Consider the following 27,673-nt stretch of genomic DNA (forward strand, 5'->3'; position numbering starts at 1 on the left):
TACTATTTTGAGGCCCTGGGTATGTTTATCATAATCACAAAAGTAAAATAAAACAGTTTCTTGATCATATGTCTCTTTAGCTATAAATGACAATATTATTATTACGACTTAGCCAAAAGGAAAGATTTATAAACTATAAAGAGTTTTACCTCATGCAAAATTGTCATTTCTTTAATAAGACATTAACTATTTATTCTGCGGCCGTTCAAGTACCTACAAATCCAAAATGTGGCCCTTCGAAGGGTTTGAGTTTGAGACCACTGTTTTAAACTGTGTTGGAGTTCGTTTAATAAACGTCTTTAAACCATCTAAAAATCAAGTGGTCAATTAAAAAAAAAAAAAGAATATGAAAACAAATATCAAATTATTAGCTTCTGGACCCGCCCCTGTCCCCTTAAGAGCTGTATTCACTGAGCCTTCTAGGCAGTGCAGTGCGTCAATCATTTCTGGTAAAGGGAGAGCTGTGGGTGGAAAGAGAACCGTGTGTACTGGGATCGAGGGATCTCCCTAGGCCCCGCCTCCCATTGCTCTGCAGCTGGTCAGACTCAGATCTGGAGGGGTGAGTGGAAGGCTGAGTGAACGTGTGCAGCGTTAAAGGATTTCTGGGTTTCAGTGCTTCTCTACATAGCACAGACAAGATACCCGGGGTAAGTTCTGATCACACAGCAGACACACAAGCATCGCAGTCTTACATCAGCGATGTCTGGGTGTTGGTTGGGGTTTTTGTTTTTTTTTGGTCCTGTGCTTTGTGTCTAGAGAAGAAAGCAGCAGCCTTGCGCACTTCCTTCCCTAGACGGCTGTTCTGGGAGGTGGGGTGTCGACGATTTCTTAAAGGTTTCACCCATGTTGTGTCTACGGGATAAATACTTATTTGCAGGCTCATAAGAGGCAGACTAGTCAACAATCAGGGGAGGAATCCTGCCAAATGTAGACAGGGATGTGAGTTATTAATAATCTGTCCAACGCACATGTCCTGTCACTGTAGGGAAAGAAGCGCGGTTCTGGGTGTTCTCTTGTATATAACCCAGGCAGGGGGCGGGGGAGCTCGTTATTTGAGGTTTGGGAGGTAAACGGAAAATGTTTAAAGCCTAATTATTTGCTGTTAGTCAAAGTGCCAGGGGTTATTGGTGTCGTGTGTGGTGTGATTGTGGGGGGAGGGGAGGGAGGGTGTTTTACAGCTCTTCATTACACACGATTTTATCTCTTAGGCTGTAAATGCAGATATGAAAATCCTATAAATAACATTGGGGGAAGGAATGGTATTAAAATGAACATAAATGTTTTGGTCATTTAATGCTCTGCAGCATGGGCTAACATCCTTTTCAGAACAGGATATTTCTCTCAGCAGTATCTGGCAGTATCTATGTTTTCTAGTCTTATATTTTAGCAGCTTTTTCCCCTGAGCAGTGGTAGCAATCCAGCTACTCCAGATTTGCAGAGCTAATTTGGTTTTCAGACTACCTACAATGAATATTCATAAAGCTGATTTGCATACATACAGAAAGACTGGGTTGCCAACCACTGCTCGGGGGCATAGGAACCAAATTTTCAAAACTGATTGGGGATGGTAAACCCAAGACAATTGTCTCTCATTGGACGCAGCAAAATTTTCTCAGTGTTGGGGGTACTTAGCCTTATTTTGACTTAAGCTTAAGTTAATCAGGCACCAGAGAAGTTTAGCTAAGAAATTTGTCCAGAGTAGCACTTTACCTCCAGTATTTATCAAGTTGTTTATGGCAAGATTATTTGCAATGTGGATCAGATTTCTTTTAGAATACTGTGTGTACAATTCTGGATACCACACCTTCAAAATGATATAAACAGGATGGAGTCAGTTCAGAGGACGGCTACTAAAATGGTCAATAGTCTTCATCGTAAAGCATATGGGGACAAATATAAAGATCTCGATATCTATAATTTGGAGGAAAGGCGGGATAGAGAAAATATGACAGAGACCTACTGTATGTTTCTATGTGGCATATTTACACATGATGTGAGTCTCCTTTAATTGAAAGGAAACTTTGGAATGAGGGGGCATAGGATGAAGGTGAAAGGGATAGACTCAGCAGTAACCTCAAGGTGGTGAATACATGGAACAGCCTCCCGGTGGAGGTGGTGGAGACAAAAAAATGTATCCAAGTACAAGATACAATATACTGGTCCCAAGCTATCTCTAAGGGAGAGCAAGGATAGTAGAAGGCAAGAATAGGTGGACTAGATAGGTCATATGGTCTTTATCTCCTTATGTTTTTCTCTGTTTTCTATGAACTAGGCCGGGGGTCACCAACCTGCGGCTCTTCAGTCACATGCGGCTCTTCTGCCATGTGGTTGCGGCTCTCCAGGCCCCAACCGTATAATCTCCCTCTCAACCCCATGATTTTCCCCCTCCCCACACACACACACAGTCCTACCGAGGCACCTGGTGGTCCAGCAGAAGTCTTTGTGGCAGGAGTATAGCGCTCTTGCTCCTGTCTTCTCACGGCTGCCTTCTAAAATGTCTGTCGCGACCTGTCGCGTCAGCTCTAGGTACAGGAAAAGCCACGAGCAGCCACGAAAGACCACGGTAGCCAATTTAGAAGGCAGACGCATGGAAGCAGGAGCAAGAGGGTCACGCTTCTGCCACAAAGACCCCCGCCGGACCACCAGGTACTTCAGTAGGCCTGGGGGGGGAGATCATGGGGTCGGGAGGGAGAATAAAGGGTTGGGACCTTGAGAGGGGCGATAACCTTTGCTATGGATCGTGGGCAGGGGAGGAAGGGAAGGAAGAGAGGTGCAGAGATTGGAGGGAGGACGGATTGGTGGGAAGAAAGAGGAGAGAGAAGCTAAACCTTGAGGAAGAAAGAAAAAGAGTGAGAGACTTGGAATATCTCAGACTCCCTTCTCTACCCATTGTGGGTCTTTGTAAATCTTGCCGCTGAACTAGGTAATATGATGCCCTTTGATAGAATAATCAAATGAAGAATTATTCAGCTATCAACCAGTCAGATTTGGTGAGGGAGTTAAGCTCAGCAAGCATTTGTATTACAGACATCAGCAAAGCTGGGGAAGAGAGCATGAAAGTCCTTAATAGGGTGTGGTGAGATGTTTTTTAAAAAAATAGCTGTAAATAGAATTGCTGGTATTTTGAGTTAGGTTGTCTGATCAGTTTTTCTTCCTCTGGCTTGTAAATTACTATAAAAGTACCAAAAAAAAATCTTTACTGAGAGTGATTCAGGATTTCTCCTCTTCACCCGTGACCGCACCTTTTCCATGGAAGGCTGGAGGCAGGGATGTGGCATGTACAGGGCAGTGCTTTCCTGGCAATAGTTGTGGAATTTGATTGCCTAGAATTATCTTTAGGAAGCATGCATGTAATAAGACAAGACTGAAGGTCCCCAGCAGAAGAATAGACAGGTTTAATATTAACTCCCTCTTCTAAAATAGAAAGAACAACTAAAGAATATTTACAGCACCTGCACATCTCTGTTAAATTAGCAAAGTGAGCTAGATAGACTAACTTGATTTTCCTATGTTGTAGGAAAATTCTCTGCATCCAGAGGGTTTCTCCACATTCTGTGTGAAGTTTCATGCCAAGAATTCCTACGTGTGCTTTTGTGTGCTAATATGGGTATGGGTAATGTATCTGCTATACAATCCAGAACTGAACTTGGGGCTCCTTTTACAAAGGCGCATTAGGGCCTTAACGCGCGGAATAGTGTGCTCTAAAATGCTCCGCGCGCTAGCTGCTATCGCCTCCTCTTGAGCAGGCGGTAGTTTTTCGGCTAGCGTGCATTATAGCACATGCTAATCTGGTGCGTGCGCTAAAAACGCTAGCGTACTTTCATAAAAGGAGCCCTTAGCCCAGGGGTAGGGAACTCCGGTCCTCGAGAGCTGTATTCCAGTTGGGTTTTCAGGATTTCCCCAATGAATATGCATGAGATCTATTTGCAATGCACTGCTTTCAATGCATATTCATTGGGGGAAATCCTGAAAACCCGACTGGAATACGGCTCTGGAGGACCGGAGTTCCCTACCCCTGCCTTAACCCATTCTCATAGAACCTGGAGTACTCCACTGCTTCCTATAATGTTTATTTAAAAAAGAATTTAAAATAAGAGAATTTACAATTAAATAAAAAAGAATAAATAGAAGAATAAAAGGGGTGAGGGTTGGTTTTTTTCTTTTGCCAATGACTGCAAAAAGAGCAAAGCAAGCAGATTATTCTGAATTGTTGAGCATGGATCAACCAAAAAGAGCAAAGCAAGCAGATTATTCTGAATTGTTGAGCATGGATCAACCGTGCAAATTACTCTAAACTCTGAGGCTTCCCTCCCCAGCCTAAAATAAGTTAGTTAATAATAAGAAAAAATCATCAGCTTAAGGTACTGCTTCGCCTAAGATTGGGGGATCAGTATATGTATATAGTTATTATCCTCTAATGCAGTGGTTCCCAACCCTGTCATGGAGGACCACCAGGCTGAAAAGGTTCTGGTCCCAATACTGCCTCACATGCTCTGTCGTTTGTAAGTCAGATGCAACTGGGGACAGTCTCTTTAGGAAGAAAGGATGCTCAAGCTCAGGTTTGTCCCAAAGAAATTGTCCATTTATTATGAGTTTTTCATCCATTTTTATAGCATTATACAAGGGTCAGTTTTTTCAGCATATGACCGTAGGAAAAACCATATTTGGTAACAGGATACATAAAAGCAACATAACTGTAGGAAAGACCATATTTGGTAACAGGATACATTAGAAAGAGGTAGCAAACATAAGGAGGGGTTTTAGTGGGAAGTTTCCATCTAGGTCTAGCAATGTTTCTTATCTCTCTAAAGCACAAGATGTAAAACACAGAGCTCAGAACACAAAGAGAAAATGACCTTGTGATTTAGCAAACATACAAACTCAGTTCAAGCAGGAATAGAAAACTTACAAGGAATATATGTGCCCCTTCACAGGCCAGTCGGGTTTTCAGGATAACCCTAATGAATATGCATGAAAGAGATTTGCATATAGCGGAGTTGCAAGGCCTGCAAATCTGCTCCATGCATATTCATTAGGGCTTTCCTGAAAACCCGACTGGCTTGGTGGAGAAAAAGTTAGTAACAGAGACAGCAGCATGTGAGGGATAGGGAGCCATGTGCAGTGCAGACTCAACTGTGGAGCCTCATTTTGCATAAATGTTTGCATAAAGTAGAAAAGACCCAAAGCCGAGCTCTGTGTAAAAAGCATAGCCATGCATAGAGCCGGTTTGACTGGCAAATAAATGGCATCCTTTTATTGGACCTTCTTAATACATTTCTTGACTAGCTTGTGGGAGTTAACACCTGGAAGAAAAGTACAGGGAGAGAAAGAGGAGATGCTGGATCAGGGGAGATGGAAAGAAAGGGAATATGCTGGCTCGGGGGAGAAGGAGAAATGGTGGACACTGGGGGAGTAGGGTGACAAAATGGAGATACTGGATTGGGATGGGAAGAAGAGAAGTGGGTACTGGGATGGGATGGAGGAAGATGCTGGCTTAGAGGATGGGGGGTGAGAGGAGATGCTGGATTGAGTAGGGAGGAAAAAGGGACATAGGGGTATAGGAGTAGAGAGAGGGGATGCTTGACATAGGGTTGTAGAGTGACAGGATATACTGGACATGTGGGGAGTGGGAAAAAGGAGAACATAAGAATTGCCGCTGCTGGGTCAGACCAGAGGTCCATCGTGCCCAGCAGTCTGCTCACGCGGCGGCCCTTAGGCCAGAGACCAGTGCCCTGACTGAGACTAGCCTTACCTGCGTACGTTCCAGTTCAGCAGGAACTTGTCTAACTCTGTCTTGAATCCCTAGAGGATGTTTTCCCCTATAACAGCCTCCGGAAGAGCATTCCAGTTTTCTACCACTCTCTGGGTGAAGTAGAACTTCCTTATGTTTGTATGGAATCTGTCCCCCTTTTAACTTTAGAGAGTGCCCTCTCGTTCTCTCTACCTCGGAGAGAGTGAACAACCTGTCTTTATCTACTAAGTCTATTCCTTTCATTATCTTGAATGTTTCAATCATGTCCTCTGTCTCCTCTTTTCAAGGGAAAGGAGGCCCAGTTTCTCTAATCTCTCGCTGTACGTCAACTCCTCCAGCCCCTTAACATTTTAGTTGCTCTTCTCTGGACCCTTTCGAGTAGTACTGTGTCCTTCTTCATGTACGGCGACCAATGCTGGATGCAGTATTCCAGGTGAGGGCATACCATGGCCCGGTACACCGGCATGATGACCTTCTCCGATCTGTTTGTGATACCCTTCTTAATCATTCCTAGCATTCTGTTCGCTCTTTTCGCTGCCGCCGCACATTGCATAGACAGCTTCATTGACTTGTTGACCAGTACTCCCAAGTCTCTTTCCTGGGGGTCTCTCCAAGTACCGCACCGGACATCCTGTATTGATGGACTTGGGGGCATCAAAAGATAGAGGGGCAATACTGGACATTGGGGTGGAATAGAGACAAAGTGGGGGAATTTTTGTATGATGGGTTGCATAGGGAAATGTTCTAGCTTCATTGTTGCAGAATGTGGTATGTATTACAAAACTGGACGTTCAGGATTTATACCGAAAGTCTTAGAACTGACAAGTTACTGAGTTCCAACAGGGAAATTTAGGCTATTTCTGGCTTTCTGACAATCCTATGGTTATGCATTATGGGACCCGCATCTTGGATTAAAATTAATAGAATCAGGGACTATAACTCCCAAATTGCATGGGGTATAACTTTTTAAATCCAGGATTGTCTTAACCCTTTCAGGACCAAGGGACATATTTGTCCCATAACTTAAAAATCCTATAAATTTTGATTGGGATAGTCTACAGTTCTAAATTTGATATGTACGGATTCCATATGATACTGCCTTTATGTAAACAAACTGGTTCCGACATTCATTCATTAGCGTCGTTGCTAGATTGACAAGAAGATTCACTTGCCACACTGTCCATAAGCCAGAAGTGTGATTTTTTTAAATAAAAATAATGATATTTCACAAAAAAAATCAATTTTTTGGCATCTGCAAGCCCTTTTTACCATAAAAATGTCGTCAAAACCACAAAAATTGGCCTACGATCCTTATGGTCCTGAAAGGGTTAAAAGCCTCATTTCCTGAAATTAGGTAACTTGGCATGTCTGGATTCTGTTCCATCTTGTTTGGAATTGGCTGAAACTATCTGGTGAGATGTTATAGGCTTAGACGTCTTTTGGGACTTATAGCTTCTTCTATAGACAATTTAAAGGTGTAAGGGGATAATTATGTATGGTAATGGTTCCCAAACCTGGAGGAACCCCCAGCCAGTCAGGTTTTTCAGGATATCCACAATGAATATTCATGAGTGAGATTTGCATGAAGTAGTGGAGGTGTAATTATAATACATAATATGTAAACCATTTTGATTGTAACCATCCCTTTTTCCATTTCATCATTAAAGATCTGGAGTTCATGGCTGGTGAATATGGTAAAAGCCATTACCATAGCAGGATTTAAAAAAAAAAAAAAAAATGTTTGGACAAGTTCCTGGAAAAAAAGTCCTTAAAACTGTCATAAAGGTGGACTTGGGAGATATCTACTGTTTATTCATAAGAATATCCTTACTGGGTCAGACCAATGGCCCATCTAGCCCAGTATCCCATCTTCAGGGAGGCCAATCCAAGTCGCAAGTTCCTGGCAAAACCCCAAATAGTAGCAGCATTCCTTGCCACTGATCCAGGGTAAGCAGTGGCTCCCTCCATGTCTGTCTCAATAGCAGACTATGGACTTTCCCTCCAAGAACTTATCCAAACCTTTTTTAAAGCCAGCTACATTAACTGCTCTTACCACATCCTCTGGCAACGCACATCACACCTTGGGAAATGTAAGTGCCCATACGTGTCTCCATAGATGCATTACAAACACCTACAATGTAGGTGCTCTTCCTCATCTGTTTTTATGTGGGTTTTTTTTGTTTGTTTTTTTTTTTTAATGTGCATCCCGATTGGCTGCCAGATGCCTACCACCACCTAAAATCAGAACACAGAGAATCGGGCCCTAAATTCTTATGGGTCCTCCAGAGCCTCAAATACAAACTTAGGGGCCCTTTTACTAAGCTGCACTAGTTAATAAGCGTAGCGCACCTTTCCCAAGTGCGCAGCCCATTAAAAAAATTTTTTTTTAACTTTTAATGCATGGTGTAATAATACAATTATATAAAAACAGACAATACTGTCTTAAATATTACTTGCATAACAGTGCATAGTATAAATAAACAATAACAAAATTAACTTTTATTGCTGAACATTCATAAGAAATGTGATGATGTTGAGAGTACAGAATATACAAGTAAATTTAAAATAGGTAGCATTATGAATTGTTGCAGAATTTTGTCTAAAGGTGCCCAAGTTTTTTTTTTTTTTTTTACTTGAGAAAAATTAAAGAGATGCAATTATTTATTTCGATTTCTATCCCGTTCTTCCAGAAACTCAGAACGGGTTATAAGTAGACATTCACAATCGTTTGAAAACAGACTAGTCATGACAACAAATAGGTTACAGTAGACAATAACAGTAGACCCGACTGGTCATAGCAAAGAGTACTAGGAGAAATATATTGAGGAGGCAGTTTTTAATGACCCGATTGGCGGAAGATGAAGGTCTTTACTGCTCTGCAGAAGGTCATTCGTGAGTCTAGCGATCTGATATGTGTGGGTAGTTGGTTCCATAGCTGAGGTAGGAAATGGCTATAGGATCTTTTGTACGCTGTAATCATTCAAAGGATCTCCCTGCGGGAATGCTGAGTCTTTGTTCCGCTTTGGAGTGGAGGGGGCGGTTAGGGGTGTAGCTTGGATGCTATGTAGGCTGGGGGTTTTTGGTAGAATCTCTTGTGTGTCATGACCAGGGCTTTGAAGATGCATCGCTTTTTGACTGGTAACCAGTGAGCTGCATAGAGCGCTGGAGCAATGGGATGGTATCTTCATATTTCCGGATTGTACATAGCAGGAACCACCAGTCATAGAAAGATAATTTTGTATTATCCTTCCATTGCAGTACTATCAGATGAGTGGGGCCAGCATAGTACTGAAGAGTTTAATATAATTTTCAAAGATAGAAATTTCTAGCATTGAAGCTCTAAGAATCACAATGGAATATGAGATGAAAACAGAATTGTTCAGTAGGGTTATTGCATTGATTCTTTCCCAAGTGTAATTCCAATAAAGGCAGAGATTGACCCAATGAAACAGTAAGTGAGACAAAGTGCCTGGTTCTGAGGAGAATGACCAACATAATTTTGAGCAAGGATCATTGGAGAACTTGCTTAGTTTAGCAGTAGTCCAGTAGGCTTTGTGTAGTGTAAAGAAAGGTGATTGTGTAATTCCTGCTAGAGAGTAAGTTGTAGAGCTTTAGACCATAGAGTTTGCCAGTTCATGTTAGCTGAATCAATGCAGAGTGAGTTTTTCCAGACCTTTTCCACAGTTACACATGATACTGTCCAAAAGTTGAACTTCTTTGCAAATTTTAGAAGCCATTTTACAAGTTGCTAGTAAGGTTTTGTACCAATTTGAAAAAGCAGAAGATTTTGAAATATATTAAGTAAGTGATTGTGGTTCAATCTGCAGGAGATTGTATAGTACACAGATAGAACAAAATGGAAGAATAGATATTAAGTACTAATTGAGAGACAGACCATGTTGTACCAGCAGTTTCCCATGATTGCCAGTATAAGTAGGGTTTTTCTAGCTTGAACATAAGAATTGTCATGCTGGGACAGACCAAAGGTCCATCAAGCCCAGCATCCTGTTGCCACCAGTGGCCAACCAAAGTCACAAGTACCTGGCAAGATCTCAAGGAGAAAAATCGATTTTATGCTGCTTATCCTAGGAATAAGCAGTGGATTTCCCCAAGCCATCTTAATAATGGCTTATGGACTTCTCTTTTAGGAAATTATCCAAACCTTTTTTAAACCGTGCTAAGCTAACTTCTTTCACCACATTCTCCAGCAACAAATTCCAGAGTTTAATTACACGTTGAACGAAGAAATAATTTTTCCAGTTTACTTTCAATCTACAAGTTATTTATTTCATTTTACATCCTGTTCTCCCCAGAGAGCTCAGAACGGGTTGCAAGGTAACATACATAATAAATAAACAAACGAGATACAGACAATTAAGGCAATATAGGCTATAATGGTATTCATCTAGTACAGTTGTTCACCCTAAATTAGCAGGTACAAAATAAGGATTTATAACCTACAGATAATTCATCTTACATTAGCAATTCCAGAGATAAGTTTAATTTCACATATAGTTTGATCCACTTGAAGCAAGAGATTAGCTCAACATATGTGAGGAATACGTTAGTGCGTGATACAGACTATATGGCTGAAGGAGGAAGATAGTGGGTTGGATGCTCTAGTAGGCAATTTAACACTGATGATGTATGGAGGGTGTTGGCGTCTGGGTGCTGTATCATCCAGAAATTAGGTAAAGAGGTAGGTTTTTATTGCTTTCCTAAAGCTCAAAAGTCTTTTGAGGGATTTGATGTGTAGAGGCAGTTAATTCCTGTATTTTGATAAGAAATGAGAGTAAGATCTGCATCTAGCACTTTCTAGTTGGAGGTGATGTACTTGGTCTTTGGCAGTTATGGTAGATGGTTCTCGGAGAAGAGAAAGGCAGTTGTAGGTGCAGTGTTCTTTGTGGATCCAGAGGAGTTCAGTTTTTGAGGTGTTTAGTTGTAATTTATTTGTAGACATCCAGATTTTGATTTCTGAGAGATGATTGTGAAGTTTTGTAATCTAGGAGTCAGAGTTCTCTCTAAGTGAAAGATATAGTTGGATGTTATCGGTGAGATTGGAGCCAGATGGGTGAGAAGGGAGTCAACAATATTGGTAAGGTCATCGAGTGAGACATTTTTGAAGTGGGTTTGAGAATTCTGCTTGGGCAGTGTCGAGATGAGAGTGTATTCTGTCTATTTTATGAGTGAAGAAGTTGGAGAGTGATTAGCTGTTGAGGTTGATGATCAGGTTTTGGTTGTCTCCTTGTGATGCTGTGAATATCTTTTTAGTTAGTGTAAAAAGGTTCTTTAATCTGTTGAAGGTTTTTAGTAGTTGTTGGGAGTAGTAGGCCTTTTTGGCATTGAGAATAGTTTTATATCCTTCATGTAGTTTCTTTCAGCTGGATTTGTCACCATTCGGCCTGAATTTATACCAATCCCTTTCTACTCTTCTTAGTTCTCTTTTTTTGGTTCTTAAGTTGTCAGTGAACCAGGAAGAGGAGAGATTGTAAGGGTAGCATTTGATTTATTTTGCTGAGGCTAAGCCCTCGTAGAGGTTTTGTACTTTGGTGTGCCAGGTCGAGGCGCCTTTTTTGATGGATTTGGGATCTGGATTCAATGTTCTTGCTAGGTTAGAAAGACCCAAGGAGAGATTTTGTTGTTGCTGTTGTAGATTATCTTATGCTGGGGTTGTTTCTTAGTTGATGGTTCATTTGCTGTGTAGGTGTGGTTGAAAGTGATTAGATGGTGATTGGACCAGAGTTTTGGTTCAATGGAGCAGTTAGTGGTTATTGTGTCGGTGGATGAATATTTTTGGATGAAGATTAGGTTTAGGACCGGTTGCCCACCCCTGGTCTAGAACATGACCTGCTAAGTCAGAGTGGCGACTCGCATGCCCCTTAGTCCTAATATTATTGGTACAAGTAAACAAGCAATTCACATCTACCTGTTCCATACCACTCAGTATTTTATAGATCCTCTATCACAGGGGTGTCAAAGTCCCTCCTCGAGGGCCGTAGTCCAGTCGGGTTTTTAGGATTTCCCCAATGAATATGCATGAGATCTATTAGCATACAATGAAAGCAGTGCATACAAATAGATCTCAAGCATATTCATTGGGAAATCCTGAAAACCTGAATGGATTGCGGTCTTCGAGGAGGGACTTTGACACCCCTGCTCTATCATATCTCCCCTGAGCCATTTTTTCTCCAGGCTAAAGAGCCCTAGCTGCTTTAGCCTATCCTCATAGCGAAGTCATCCCATTCCTTTTATCATTTTTGTTGCCCCTTTCTATACCTTTTTCTAATTCCACTATATCTTTTTGAGATGCGGCAGACTGAATTGCACAAGTATTTGAGGTGTAGCTTCACCAAGGAGCGCTGTAAGGGCATTATAACATTATTTGTTTTCCATTTCTTTCCTGATAATTCCTAACATTCTAATGCTTTCTTAGCAGCCACCACACATTGAGCTGAGGGTTTCAATGTATCGTCAATGATGACATCTAGATCCTTTACCTGGGCAGTGATTCCTAACATGTAACCCTGCATCATGTAGCTTTAGTTTGAGTTCCTTTTTCCCCACATAATGTAAATCACTTGAGACGGATCTCTTTACACCTGAAATTTCTACAGGAATCCAGACCCGGGTCTTGGCCTGCCTATCTGACATTGCTACCTAGATGTCTCACCGCCATCTAAAATTAAACATGTCCAAAACTGAACTCCTCATCTTTACTCCTAAACCCTTCTCTATTTTGGTGGATAATGCACTCATCCTCTTTGTCACCTCAGCTCGCAACCTCTGGGTCTCTTTCCTTCTCTCTGCATATCCAACAAACTGCCAAATCCTGTCTTTTAGTCTACAACCTCACTAAAATCCAGCCTTTCCTCTCTGAACACACTGCCAGTATCCTCATTGCCTCTCGCCTGGACTACTGCAACATGCTTCTTACAGGTCTTCTGCTATGTCATCTCTTTTTTCCTTCCCCTTCAATCTGTGCAGAATTCTGCTGCACGTCTCATATTCTGCCAGGGCCATTATGCTCACATTACCCCTCTCCTCCAGTTGTTTCACTGGCTCCCTCTCCGTTTCCGCATTCAGTTCAAACTCCTCTTATTGACTTACAAATATATTCACTCTGCAGCTCTTCTGTATCTCTCCTCTTATCCTTCCCTACACTCCGCCCCGAGAACTCCATTCATCAGGCAAGTCTCTCTTGGCAGTACCCTTCTCCTCCACGGCCAACTCCTAACTCCATCCCTTCTACCTTGCTGTGCCATATGCCTGGAACAACCTGCCCGACTCGGTATATCAGGCTCCATCTCTGATGGTGTTCAAATCCAGACTGAAAGCCTGCTTTTTTGAAGCTGCATTTAGGTCCTAAACCAACTTGTAAAGCACCAAGTTTGGCTGGTCATTCCCTCCATAGTCCCCCCACCATATCCGCCTCATCATTCTCCTTCTAATTCCCTACCTGAGCAGCATATATAGATTCACTCTTTTGTCCTGTATGTCCTGCTGAACAAGAATGTACGCTGGTAGGGCTAGTCTCGGTTAGGGTACTGGTCTTTGACCAGAGGGCCGCCACGTGAGTGGACTGCTGGGCATGATGGACCACTGGTCTGACCCAGCAGTGGCAATTCTTATGTCTTAATTAGATTGTAAGATTTATCAAGCAGGGACTGTCTCTTTATGTGTTTAATGTACAACATTGCGTGCATCTGGTAGAGGTATAGACATAATAAATTGTTGTGAACTAAAAAGATAAATCCAATGAGTATTTTTATTTTGTTTTCAATTTTTTTCAAATTATTTTTTTAGAAATTGAGTAGAAGATTTAATTATAAGAGAAACTTTTGAACATGTGTATCTAGACATCGAGGGCAACAAACGTAGTTTGAAGGAATGTAAAATTGGCTTCTGGAAATTAGGCCAGCGAGGTGTGTCGGGAAGATCTTGTTTAGCAAACCATTTAAACATTTGCCATTGTTTGAGCTTTGATGTTGTGGAAGATTTGCTGACTTTTTGCTATTGCTCATTAGCCTCGCTACTGTGGAGAAAAGTTCTTTGGTTTGCGATGAGGATTCCTCAATCTTTTTGTTATAGTGTTACTTCTTTACACTTTACGTTATTGATTGGTAGGTTTGTTTAGGTGTTTTTGGACAAGTTCACCAGTCTCTTTCTGCCTTTCTAAGCTTTTGTTTTTCATTCCGTAGATCATCGTTAAACCATGGGGCACTTTTTGTTTGTTTTAATCACTACCTCATGTTTAGGAGCGATTTTGTTAAGTGATAATGGGAGGGATTCATTCTACAGCATTACTGCTTTGGTAGGGGGGAGTTCAAAGTTGTGAGATTCTTTTTCAGAATGGGTTCAGGTCAGTTATCTCAATTTGGTCATGTTTCTCTGTGATCTTTGGGGCTTGGGATTTGCTTACTTGGGACTTTGCAGGTCCATCTGAAGGAAATTAGGTAGTGGTCAGACCAGGGAACATTTTGCACTTTATTGATTTTGACTTGTGAAGGACAATGGGATTGGGCAACAAATAGGTCGAGTCCTTCCTTTTGTATGCTTTGGTTGATTTATGATTTGTGTCCAGCCGAGGGAGTGCATTGTATTTAAGAAATCATCAATGTAAGTGTTCTCATTGGCTCTGTCTGTTTCCATGTTGAAATCTCCTAACTTTTTAAAGTATGATGTCCAATTATAGAAACATGATGGCAAATAAAGGCCAAATGGTCCATCCAGTCTGCCCATTCGCAGCATTCACTATCTCTTCCTTTCCCTAAGAGAGCCCATGTGCCTGTCCCACACTTTCTTGAATTCAAACATGGTCTTTGTCTCCACCACCTCAACCGGGAGATTATTCCATACATCTACCATCCTTCTGTGAAAAAGTATTTCCTTAGATTACTCCTGAGACTCATCTCTTAACTTCATCCTATGTCCTCTCATTACATAGCTTCCTTTCAAATGAGATTCGCTTTATGTGCATTTATGCCACATAAGTATTTAAACAACTCTTATTGTATTTCCCCTCTCCCGCCTTTGAAAGTCTGTAAAATCCAGATCCATGCAATGGGAATTGTTCCCTCCCCTAAAAAAAAACAAACCTGTTTAGAGAAACCACCTGTGTTCATTAGATCTCAATTCTGCAGGCTGTGAGTGTGAGGCTTGTAATAAAGGATGAAGGCAGCTTATCCTCACCATGGCAACAGTACATTAGTTGTCTCTGCAATTCGGGGCACCTGCCTCATGCAGAAGGGCATCCTCATGGGTGCATTGTGCAGAAGTGGATTTCTAATGGTTAAGCAGAAATTCAACGGTGATGAGTGCATGATTTCCCTAGCTTTTCTTGTTGGCTAAATGACACTGTCGGTTTAAAAATATAAAATTAACTGGAAACTCAAAGCACTGGTAGAACACAAAGGTGGATATGATGAACTGATACAGAAAAGCAGGTTATAGTATTCTTTTTTTTAATGAGGTCACTCTTTCTTTTGAACTGTTTAAAACACACTGCAATTTCTGCAATATTACTGGCTTGTCAAGTAGGGTGTTGATGGCTTAAAGGTCCAATGCATGCTAAACCATTCTTACAAGCTTTTCTAGAACACTTTGCTTCCCTATGAAGGTATTGGTATAGGCAGAAGCTCCCTTCTAGAGTTGCCAGCTGGCTTCAGATTTGCCTACCTGATTTGTTTTAGTAATCCTGGGGCTTCTCCATTGCATGTAGGAACTTGCAAGGCTTAGGGGCCTATTTTGGAATAGTTGTTAGGAGGAAGGTGGCTGCTTTTCTGAAAGAATGCAATTAGGATAGCAGAACTACAAGTCTCTGCATGCACTGGGGTAAGCTTGGGACCGGATCAACCCTAGTGGATGAATCTGGAGCCAGCTGCAACTCTACCTTTCACATACCTTTCCTTTTGCTCCTTTGTTAATAGTATCATGCCAAAAACAATTCTTTATTCTATATTCCAAGAATCTTCTCTCTCCCAACTCCCGATGGCCGATAAGGCAATGACAGATCTGCCAAGTTACCTATTCCAGGAGAGAAACTTTTTGCCAGTCTTAGTTTTAAACATCATCTCAAAGCAGTGTAGTATTTGTAGTCAATGATTCTATCAATTGAAATCTGTGCTGCAGGTCCCATGATGCACCTGTATGAGATTGGCAGAAATCCAGGACTGGCTAAAAAGTCTCCCTCGTGGAATGGGTAACTTGGCAACTCTGCAAGTAGAGAGCTCTCTGTCATAGGAGCTGGTCCTAATTTTACCACTGCACTCATGGACTTTGAATTCTGACTTTCTTGAAGTGGAGGCAAGTCACCTTTTATTGTAAAAGTCTTGAAATGAAAACCATGAAGATGTAATTTTAGGCATGTTTTACAATAGGCAGAAGCACCTTTAGTACTCATTTGTTTGCCCATGCATAAGCAAATGAGTACCATTTAAAAATTCTCCCTATTTGAAGGAGACAGCAGCCCTCTGCACAGGGCTGCATGTGTCAAAGTGTGGTCCAGACCCTAGTACTCTGCATGGATTTCCAGTCTAATAGAAAACTTAGAGAGTAGAGACAAGACTTCTGAATAGGGTTACTAGATTTTGTTTGTCTAAAAAGAGGACATTTTCCCCATCCCACCCTGTCCCCACAAGAACTTTATCTCTTTTCCCTGAGCTCGGGGCCGCATCTGGAGGGCCTCCAAGCACACACGGATGCAATATGATGAGATCATGTTGCATAGGTGCATGCTCAGAGGCCCTCCATACGCAGCCTCAAGCTTGGGGGCCTTCCAAAACCCAGACAAACTGCCTGGTTTTGAAAATTCCCCAGCCCCCAGGCACCTGGACATCTGGTAACCCTACTTTCACCCATAGACCCCCATGCTGACTGGTATTTTTCAAAGTACAGCGAAGAGGGGGATTCCTGTGTTTCCTAAATCTGTCTCTGTGTTCACTTAATCTAAGTGTAGAGATTCATCAGACAGGCCTCTGATGTCATGGCAACAGTGAAGCTATCATGCACACTGTGTGGACTCCTCCCACTGCAAGGGGCATAGAGATACTATTGGCTCTTTTGAAAGAATCTGAGTTCTTTTAGCTTGAAAAACAGTATACAGAGCAAGCACAGAAAGCAATTGGAGTCAGAAGGGAAAGGGAGTAGGGAGAAACAGTTTGTCTTTCTCTGGTTAATAGTTTGTGGGAGCTGGCAGAGAAATTCTCTAAACAGCAGGCTACCTCTATGCATATAGTCAGGGGATCAGTGTCCCAGAACCCCAAATATTCTGGTAAAGGGGGAATTTCTAGTGATACTATTTCATCTCCTTTTACCTGATTGTGTCCTTCTGGCATGCCTCCTGTACACATAACTAGCCACATGATACCATAGGAGGTCAGGGGCTACACCTAGGACTGGATTGGTAGCATGGATTGTTGCAACTACTTGGGGTTTTGCCAGGTATGAGTGAAGATACTGGGCTAGATGGACCATTGGTCTGACCCAGTAAGGCTATTTTTTATGTTCTTATAATGCTGTTGGATGAATCTGGAGCTGGTTGGCAGCCCTGACTTACACATACATTAACCGATATTTGCTATTCCCCAAAATTAGCAGTCAGCAGCATACAATTCAATGATTTCATTGGGTGCACAGGTGTCAACTCTGTGAATGCAGCTGGTATTTCACACCAAGTGTTTTGAGCTAAGCCAATAGTTCTCAGCCCAGTCTTCAGAACACACTCTTTCAGGATACCCACAATGAATATGGATGAGATAGATTTGCATTGAATAGAGGTGGTTCATGCAAATTTATCTAATGCATATTCATTTGTGGATAGCTTGAAAACTGGACTGGCTAGGTGCGTCATGAGAGCTGGGTTGATAACCCCTGAACTAAACCAATGGCTTGGACCAGGGAGGAGCAATTTGTATTGGGTTTAACACACCCCATTGTTTTGTAAAGTTGGCTCCTATGACTTTGTGTTGGTGACCTGCATAGAGTTAATCTTTCTTATGACTCTCCTTCTTGATTCATTTTCATGCACGTTGCATGACAGGAGTCAGTCAACTTCTCACGTTAACTGTGCATACAGCAGACATTCCAGTTTTAAAATTTTGGTAAAATATGAACAAAAAAAAGTGTTAAAGGAGACACTTTCAGAATCTCAAGAGTGACAATAGTGTTTGGTAAATCCTTTTTTTTTTTTTAAATCCATCTATGTGTGGTCAAGTTTTGTATTGATTGAAAGGGCATATGAATATTTATTGAGCAGCCCTTTAATGTCCTCAGAATTGCCTTTTCACCTTGCATCTATGCTTTTAGATCCTTCACTGACCAGAGGAAAACCAGCAATTTCATTTTCTAAGAGCGTATCCAACATATCCAGCTCTCTGCTCCATTTTTCATTAGTACTCTCCAGGTCAGTGTTCAAAACCACTTTTGCAGCCAGCATCAGAGACAGATTGCATAAGTGGCTGTTATTTTTCCCATGTAAGTCACTGTATAGCCACAAGTTATGTGCTCAAAGTGGGATGGGATTTGGGACGGTACAAGAAGTTATATAGATAGCTGATATCTATTTAACTTATGTGTTCAAGTCTGAACACAGAAATAGTATGGATGACATTATACAGATAACTTATCATTATAAAGTCAGGTTTGAATATGTAACCAAGATAGAACTCTGCAGAAAGCTGTACAGATAACCCATAATCTAGAGTGGAGGAGTAGTCTAATGGTTAGTGCAGTGGACTGAGAACCATGAGAGCCTGGTTCGTTTCCCTCTGCAGCTCCTTGCGATCTGGGGCAGCTCACGTAACCGTCCATTGCCTAAGGAACAAGCTAAGATTGCAAGCTCTACAGGGAAAAAGAAATACCCACCATACCTGAATATACATTGCTTTGAGACCTCAATGTGAGCTGTATATAAGAAATAATTTTTAAAAAATCCTCATGTACTCCCCATCCCATTACATGTGCTGAATATCGGCCAGAAGGAGGTATACAGTATGAGTGGAATGACCACCAACCAGTTAAATTGCTTGTTGACAGCTAACCAAACATTTTTCAAGGGCACTTAACAGTTTTTTTGCCACTGAAAATAAATAATTAGCACCAAAGTGCAAGCCACCTATATTGGGGGCATTTCGGGGGCAGAATCTGGTTAGTTCCTGATTTTCAGAGCTAACCAACCATTGTTAGCGCATTCAATCTATCACTAAAGCTGTAGATCGTTCTGGCTCTCGCCTCTCTCCAAGATTCTCGGAGAGAACGAGAGCCAGAAGGCCTTGAGCATGCGCAGATGGTCAAGGCCCAGTCTGGGAAGAGGCAGGATCTTCGGGCATTGGCACCTCCTGTGGGTTGGTGCTGCGTGCTGTGCCAGATTGGGGGTAAGCCTTTAGTTTGGGCGGGCAGGCAGGGGATGACTGTTAACGCTCGGAGGTGGGGGGCACGAGCGTTCATGAGGGGGAGCAATGCCGGTTTGCGTGGGGGGGGCAGCGGCGATGCGGGTTTGCGGGCGGGGGGACTCGCAAATCGAGTCAATACTCGGTTTGCGAGTCACGATTTGTGAAAATGTTTTGCTCGTCTTGCAAAACACAAACTGCGGTACTCGCAAACCGAGGTTTGACTGTATTAGCACAGGCATAAATGAGCCTGCTGGTTGTCCTGGTAACCAGGGTAAACATTCTGGTTGCTGCTGTTGCCTTTCATTGTCATTTGGGAGGGCTTGAAGATATGAGACAGATGTTTGACTGATGTATGCCTGGAATTGGCTTGTTTTAGGAATTTAAGGTAAAATTTAGTTAGGAAGGAGATGGTAAACTGAAAATATGGAAGTTAATTAGAGTTTGAGCTTCACAGGTTCACTAGCATCAAGGTATTTGTGTTGTATACATTAGATGATGAAAAAGGAAAATTGTGAAGTAAAAAAAATATCAGCTTTGCCGGTGTTAATTCGGACAGTCAGGCCATTATAGGATTGTTTACTGGCTGTATGAACTAAAGTGACAGAACTGCCCCCCCCAAAAAAGCATATATGTTCTGGGATAAAATTGAGCAATTGTCAGATTTGTGAGAATGTGTGTGAGTAAGCACAATCTGAGGTTTTTTTTGTGGGAGAAAAGAAAAATTATTAGTTTGATTTTATTCTGGTTAGTCCATGTAAATTAAAGCAATATCAAGCAGAAGTGATGTATAGGAAACAGGGAGACAGGGTTTTCCATCTTTTCATTTATTTAAAGTTAGGGAGGCAGATGCGAATGTTACTTAAGTGGAATATTTCCCTGGATCTGGAAGAATTCACTAAAAGCAACGGTACCCAACATCCAAGAGAGCACTTGGAAGAGGAAAAATAGCTTTAGTAAGTTACTGAGATTCCTGAGAGTACCTGATACAGAATCCTCAGGGTTCTGAGGTGTAGGACCTGAAAGAAAAACTTTAAGGAATCTAGTATTTTACTAAGTGAATTTACCCAAATAGTTTTATAAGTACATTATGTGGCTAGCAATCGTATCTGTCTGAGAATGCTTTTGATGTTCTTGATAACAAAGCTGTTTGATTTTGCTATCCTGTAATTGAAAAGCATATGTTAATTTGGCACTTACAAGTTTTAAATTTAAAATAATGATTTAACATCTAATAATTAACAAAATAATAAAACCATATATTTAATGTTAAATTCCATGGTTTGGTGTTGAGATTATTTGGGGAAACCACTGTGACATTAACATTTTTTAAGTGTAATATCTTGCTCCATCACCAGGGGGTTTACATTAATTCATTTAGGTGGGGGGGAGTTATCAATATGGGTTACTGTTAAGATGGGTTGTTTTGGGTCAAGTTGTGCTATTTTAGCAGATGGGTTCCATTACCCTGTGCTAAAATAGCATGATCTGTGGAAAACTAATGGTAAACCATGTTGATGACTCCCCCCACCCATAGCCTATGCAGTATGGCCATGTTCTACATAAACTGCCTGCAGAGAGAAGGGGGGGGAAAGGGAACTAGGAATAAGGTCATTAAAAGAAGACACTGAATAGTGTAGCATACCTATAGATGCACCAGTGCAGGAACTAGGTATTGCTGTGTCTTAGCCACAGCCATGGGAATCAGTGCAGCATGCTTCGTGGTCCCAGTCATTTGCAGTATTTTCTGACTGCTAAGGGGAGGCAGGAGAGGGCAGCCAGAGCACCGGCGAGTGAAGGAAATCACTCACTGTATGCTCCAACTGACTCTTCCTGTACTAAAGTCAGGCCTCACCAATCAGGAGCTGCTTTGGCACTCGGGGCAGTGCCACAAGCATCCTATCTTAGTTCCAACCCTGATACTTACTGCTTTCATATAACAAATATTTTTTCAGATTAAAATGGGATAGGATGGAATAATGAAGGGAGTGAGGCAAAGAGATACTGAGGTGGGGGGAGAATTGTTGGGCATGGGTGTCTTGAGTGAGAGGGAAAGAGAGATGGTGCACATAGGGAAATGAAGAAAGCAGTGAAGTGTTGGGCATAGGGAGGGAGAGAGAAAAATATTGGACATGGTGGTGGAAGAGGTGTGAGGTACAGATGCATGGGGAAGAGAGATGAAAGGGAATGTTGGATGTGGTGATGGAGAGGGAACAGTGGGATGGATGAAGAACAAAAGTAAGTGTAAACCTCCTATCTCTTATTTCTATTTAAACTACAGTACTTTTATTTTGAGGACTGATTCTTTAAATTGTAATGTTTTTATAGACTGTACTGTATAGGATCCAAATTACATACAAATTCAACTTAAGAATGGTTTAAAAAACAGAACTCGTTCTTAACCCAGGCACTGTCTGTACAGCATTTTTCATCTAAGTTACACAGGGGTAAGTGTGTGAAATATATTTTACGGTACCCATTTCCATTCTTTAATTAATCTCTTTGAACTTTTACATTTACAGCCATGGCGAAGAGTCTGCTAGCCTGCAGTATTATGGTCTTGCTATTTTTGACATGGATAGATATTTCCCAGCCTCTAAAAATCAAAAGTGGAAAAAATAAAGGTGGGAGTAAGAAACCTACAAGCAACTGGGGCAGCTGGGGCAACCCAAATACCGGGACAGGCAACACCGGGGGCACCTGGGGGAACCAGAACCGGAACCCGAGTTATCCTGGAAGCAACTGGAACAACTGGGGTCAAAACTACAACCCTTATGGAGGGGGAAGCAGCTACAACAACAAGCAGTGGAAACCGTACAACAAACCCAAGCCAAACATGAAAATGATGGCTGGAGCTGCAGTGGCAGGGGCAGTTGCCGGGGGCATAGGAGGCTATGCACTGGGAAATGCTGTCGGGAGGAGCCGAATTTTCTTTGATGATGATTATCAGCGGCAATACTACAACTACCACTCCAACCAGTTCCCAGACCGTGTCTACAGACCCCAGTACTACGACAACCAGCGGGTGACAGAAGACATCTTTGTCAATGATTGCTTCAACTATTCCATGACTGAATTTGTGATGAAACCCTCTGCAGAGAAGAACATAAATGAAACAGATGCCATGGAGATCCAAGTCATGCAACACGTGATTAGGCAGTTGTGCATCAGAGAATATCGTATGGCGTCGGGGGCAGAGATACTCACTTTCTCTTCACTGGTACTCTGCGTGCTTCTGTTCATCTCCTTTGTCACTCACTGATAAATGCATATGGCTAGTGTTTGCAGATCCCATGCTAGTGCTTTGAGGGGAGTGTGTACATAAATGGCAAAGCAGAGAATTCTTCCTAATTCTGATATTTTTGTCATAATCCAGTCAATGTATGACCAAGCATGAAAGAAGACCGACATGCACACCCCATTCCTTTTTCCAAGTTGTGCACATTACCTACTATCCTTATTAGCATGTTAAAAGTGAAAGCAAATGCAGTTCAACAAATGAAACAAAAAGTTAGGAAAATACCTACGTGTTCACCAAACAGAACATTAGTTAATAGAAATGCATTGTCGTTGGATAAAGAAGAGACTTATGGAGAGTATTCAAAGGTTACCCCTATTAGTTTCTCAAGCTTATAGCTCTAAGCGTTCATAAGCCTTATAAAAGTATCATTTCTACCCAGCTGCTATGTTGGAATCCTTGTGGTGAACCAAGTAAAACACTGGTTCTTTGAAATGTAAGAATGTTGTCTCTGGATTGCATTAAATTACAAGAAGCCACTTCATCCAAAATTTCTCTACCAATCTTCTCACACTGGTCATTGTGTGACACTGGACACATCTGTCCCTGCCTGAATTAGGTAAATAATTGACTTTAAAATGTGTTTTCTAAAGTTGCAAGAGACATGGGTTGAGTTCAGTCATCTTTCATGCACAACAGGGTTTAAGATCTAATTACATCACTTTTAGAGAACTCAAGATCTTGTATAATGTTAACCCCTGCTGAGCAGTTTATTGGCACAAGCATACCAGATTCAGAAGGAAGGGCGAGATGACTGGGTTGAATGTGGGACAGTGGAGAAAAAGGGGAGATAACCTTCTTGCAGCATTGATTCAAGGATCAAAGCATTTCAACATCAACTCGCCACAATCAAAATAGGAAGAATGGTTAAAATAAAATACCATTGGACTGGAAAGCCAGGAGTTAGATATGGGGACATATTGGGTGAAAGAAGACATAATCCTATTCACTTTGCTCAAGTATTCATATTAATTAAAGACTGACCTGTGGTGATTAGAGAAAGTGGGATCTGGCTTGTAAATGTGTTTCATGCTTGATTTCTCTCTTATATTTTGTGTACAAGTAAAATGTCTACCAGTCCAGTACTTGACTAACTTGTTAAAATGTAATGAAATATGGGACCAAATAGCCTAGCATAATTATATATTTATCTGTGAATATAATTTTGCATAGTTGCACAGTGTAGTACATATTTGTTATGAAACTATTGTACTGAGTACCTAGAGATGATACACACTGTACTGCAAGGCACTAAAGGGACATACCGTATTTTCTCGCATATAACGCGCGCGTTATATGTGGTTTTTACGTACCGCGCATACCCTCGCACGTTATACGCGTGAGCGCGTTGTACAAAATTTTTTTTACATAGTTCCCTCCCCCCCCCCCCCCCGACGTCCGATTCACCCCTCGCAGGACCGCTCGCACGCACTCCCACCCATACCCCCACAGCCTCCTGACCCCCCCCCCCCCCATCATGTAGAAGCTCCTACCGGTGTCCTGCTGCTTCCTCTTGGCGGTCCCGACACCCGACACGATCGGGGCAAGAGGGAACTCAAGCCCTCTTGCCCCAGCCAACCGCGGTACACCCGACACGATCGGGGCAAGAGGGAGCTCAAGCCCTCTTGCCCCAGCCAACCGCGGCACCCCCGACACGATCGGGGCAAGAGGGAGCTCAAGCCCTCTTGCCCCGCTGACTCCCCAACTCACCGACAATATCGGGCCAGGAGGGAGCCCAAGTCCTCCTGGCCCTGGCGACCCCCCCCCCCCCCTGCTAGTTGTTCGGGCCAGGAGAGAGCCCAAACCCTCCTGGCCACGGTGACCCCCTACCCCCACCCCGCACTACATTACGGGCAGGAGGGATCCCAGGCCCTCCTGCCCTCGACGCAAACCCCCCCTCCCCCCAACGACTGCCCCCCCAAGAACCTCCGACCGCCCCCCCCCAGCCGACCCGCGACCCCCCTGGCCGACCCCCCACAAAACCCCCACCCCCCTTCCCCGTACCTTTGTGTAGTTGGCCGGACAGACGGGAGTCAAACTTGCCTGTCCGGCAGGCAGCCAACAACAGAATGAGGCCGGATTGGCCCATCCGTCCCAAAGCTCCTCCTACTGGTGGGGCCTAAGGTGCCTGGGCCAATCAGAATAGGCCCGGGAGCCTTGGGTCCCACCTGGGGGCGGGGCCTGAGGCACATGGGCCCAACCCATGCGCAGTATATAAAAATTTCTGTACATAGATTTGTGTTTTTCGCGCGCTATACCCGTGTGCGCGTTTTACACGGGTGCGCGTTATCTACGTGAAAATACGGTAATCAGCCCCCATATTTGGAAAGCTTATGCTATGAAAATCTGCACTGGCCTCTACAAAAATCCCAAAATGCATAATGACAGAGATGCCTACTTACCGGAGATTTTAGGATAGTCTTGGATTGCTGACTGCACACTGCTTTGGGGTGTAAGTTCATAAACAAGCCAAAAGGTCTACAGCTTGGAAGTGGGTAACTTAACATCTTTGATGTCTGTGGAACAGCAAAAGTATAGATGGGTCTCTCTACACAACTAGCTGTTACCAAGCCATAGATTTCAACCATTTTAATGCATTGTCCTTATTAAGCTCTTATGTTTACTCATTAAGAACACCCCTGCACACATACCTTTTCTTTGCTTGGTAATAGTGACTAATCCTTGAGTAACTTTTATTCTAGACCAAGGACTCCCAGTATAGCCCCTGAGACACACCAAGACAAGTTTTCAGGATACCCCTGATGAATTTGCATGAGATTTGTATATTGTGGAGGCAGTGCACAGAAATGTATCCAGACTGGCTTGATGTGGCCCAAGGACAAGATTGAGAATCCAGGTTTTAGATCAGTGATTCTCAAGCCTTCCCTGAAGCACTACCAGTCAATCAGGATTTTAGGATATCTCTAATGAAGGGATTTGCATAAAATGAAGGCAACAAGCATGTAAATCTCTCTCATGTTATTCATTATGTATATCTTGAAAACCCAGCTGGCTGGTAGCCCTCCAGGACAGCTTTTACAAGCACTGCTTTACAAGTTTCAAGTTTATTATATACAGTGGTACCTCGGTTTATGAGTGCACCGGTTTGCAAGACGAGCAAAACATTAGCAAAATCGGTGCCTCGGAAACCAAGCGTGCCTCGATTTGCGATCCGGCACCCCCCCCTGCCACTTCTTACTGTCATCTGGGCATGGGCACTGGCATGTCCTGTGCGTTGGTGCCCGAAGATCTGCCTCCTCTTCTTGCTGGGCCTTGAGCATCTGCGCATGCTCAAGGCCTGCGAGTTCACGTTCTCTCCGAGATCTCCAAGAATCTCTGAGAGAGCGTGAACTCGCAGGTCTTGAGCATGCGCAGATGCTCAAGGCCCAGCAAGAAGAGGAGGCCGATCTTCAGGCACCGGCACCAACGCACAGGACATGCCGGTACTGGTGCCCAGGCCCAGATGACAGTAAGAAGCGGCCGTAAGGGGGGTGCCAGATCGCAGGGGGGGCCTTCAGGGGAGCAATGCCGGTTCTCGTAGGTGGTGATAGAGCAGCGCCGCTGGCCTTGGGGGGGGGGGGGGGGGGAACGTATCAAAGCAAGTTTCCATTATTTCCTATGGGGAAGTTCACTTTAATATACGAGTATTTTGGTTTACGAGCATGCTTCTGGAACAAATTATGCTCGTAAACCAAGGTACCACTGTATTTGATATCCTGCTTATCATTACGTCTAGTCGGTTTACAATAGGTTAAAAACAATGTTTAAAATTTAGAGGGAGGAAAAATAAAAACAGTACATCAGACTGAAATGTATAAGCATGAGAACATATGGACTAGAGACAAAAAAAATTGTGGGGGTGGGGGAAGAAAAATACAATATTCAAATTTAAAAAAGGGCTCGCACATTGGGAGGGAGCAAAAGTAATGTACTACACTGCCTAGGGAAGAAAATGGCCACTAGGTGATCTTGTGGGCTAGTGAAGCTGAAGCTACAGAAGTCTGTTTAGGTCAGAGGCTCTTAATCCAGTCCTTGGGATACATCTAGCCCAGGGATCTTAAAGTCCCTCTTTGAGGGCCGCAATCCAATCGGGTTTTCAGGATTTCCCCAATGAATATGCATTGAAAGCAGTGCATGCACATAGATCTCATGCATAGTCATTGGGGAAATCCCGAAAACCCAACTGGATTGCGGCCCTCAAGGAAGGACTGTGAGACCCCTGATCTAGCCCATCAGTTTTTCAGGCTATTCACAAGAAATATGCATGAAATAAATTTGCATGCACTAACTTTATTGTGTGGTTTATGAGTTTATTCACTTCTTAATGTACCACTCAATACAATGTAGGCATATCTTTCTCATGCATATTCATTGTGCTTATGCAGCAAACCTGATGGGCTGTGTGTCATGGAGACTAGTTTAAGAACCACTGATTTAAATGAATGATACATGGAAATGCCTTAAAAGAAGCATATTAGTGGAACCTCATGCTGAGGATGAGTGGAGGGGTTGGCTCCTGTTCCTGTTGTGATGGAAGGGTCAGATCTTCAGGAAAACACAGCTGGGACAGCACTGCTATGAGCTCTAGCTGTCTGATATGAGAAAGATGTAACCCTTGTAAAACTGAAGTCTGACCATGGTGATTTTTTTTGTTAGTTTAAAGTTGGAAAAGGGGGTGTTGTAAACAGTGAGAAATTTGAAGTGGCCTCTTAATGCAGCAAGCAAGAACATCTGAGGTAGCACCTTCTTTGAGCCGGGAAAAGGTATCTTGGGTGAACGGATAGCTTCAATCACATGTGTGACAAATCACAGGTTCTCAGCATGGTTGCACTGGTTGGTCAGCTTAACAAACTGCTTTTCAGTGAGTCCGGGCTTTTAGGACACTGAACAGTGGTTCAGGATATCCATAATGCATAGACCTGAAATTGGTTTGCATACAATGGAGATAATATGCATGGAAATTTATACATATTCATGGGATATTTCTTGAAAACTCAGTGAGTTTGTGGACTTCAAGGACTATTAGTGACTATCACTTCAAACAACATGATTGTTAAATGTTTTATGTATAGGAATATTCCCCGGGACATTCTTCACATAAAAAAACGCTAAGAATTCTGTGGACAATATTTTTTAATTCTATTAAATTTCTGCATGATATATTAAAATAATATAATTAATGGGAGGGTTTAGTAGTAATTGATTTTAACTTCAAAACTGAACAAAATTCTTTCTGAA

General features: G+C 42.5%; 1 protein-coding gene across 5 annotated transcripts; it reads left to right on the forward strand.

Moving 5' to 3' along the window:
- Positions 1-428: 428 nt before the first annotated feature.
- Positions 429-23,613, forward strand: PRNP (prion protein). 5 transcript variants are annotated; one of them, XM_033947436.1, is made up of 3 exons: positions 429-647; positions 18,056-18,152; positions 21,660-23,613. In XM_033947436.1, exon 3 carries the CDS (start codon positions 21,662-21,664, stop codon positions 22,397-22,399), a length of 738 nt encoding a protein of 245 aa, XP_033803327.1. In that variant the 5' UTR covers positions 429-647; positions 18,056-18,152; positions 21,660-21,661; the 3' UTR covers positions 22,400-23,613. The 5 variants fall into 5 exon arrangements, with proteins under 5 accessions (XP_033803327.1, XP_033803326.1, XP_033803330.1 ...); XM_033947437.1 differs by having other exon boundaries at positions 442-559; XM_033947438.1 differs by lacking the exon at positions 429-647 and adding an exon at positions 921-939.
- The last annotated feature ends 4,060 nt before the right edge of the window (positions 23,614-27,673 follow it).

This window comes from Geotrypetes seraphini, chromosome 6, assembly GCF_902459505.1.
Source record: "Geotrypetes seraphini chromosome 6, aGeoSer1.1, whole genome shotgun sequence".
NCBI lineage: Eukaryota > Metazoa > Chordata > Amphibia > Gymnophiona > Dermophiidae > Geotrypetes > Geotrypetes seraphini.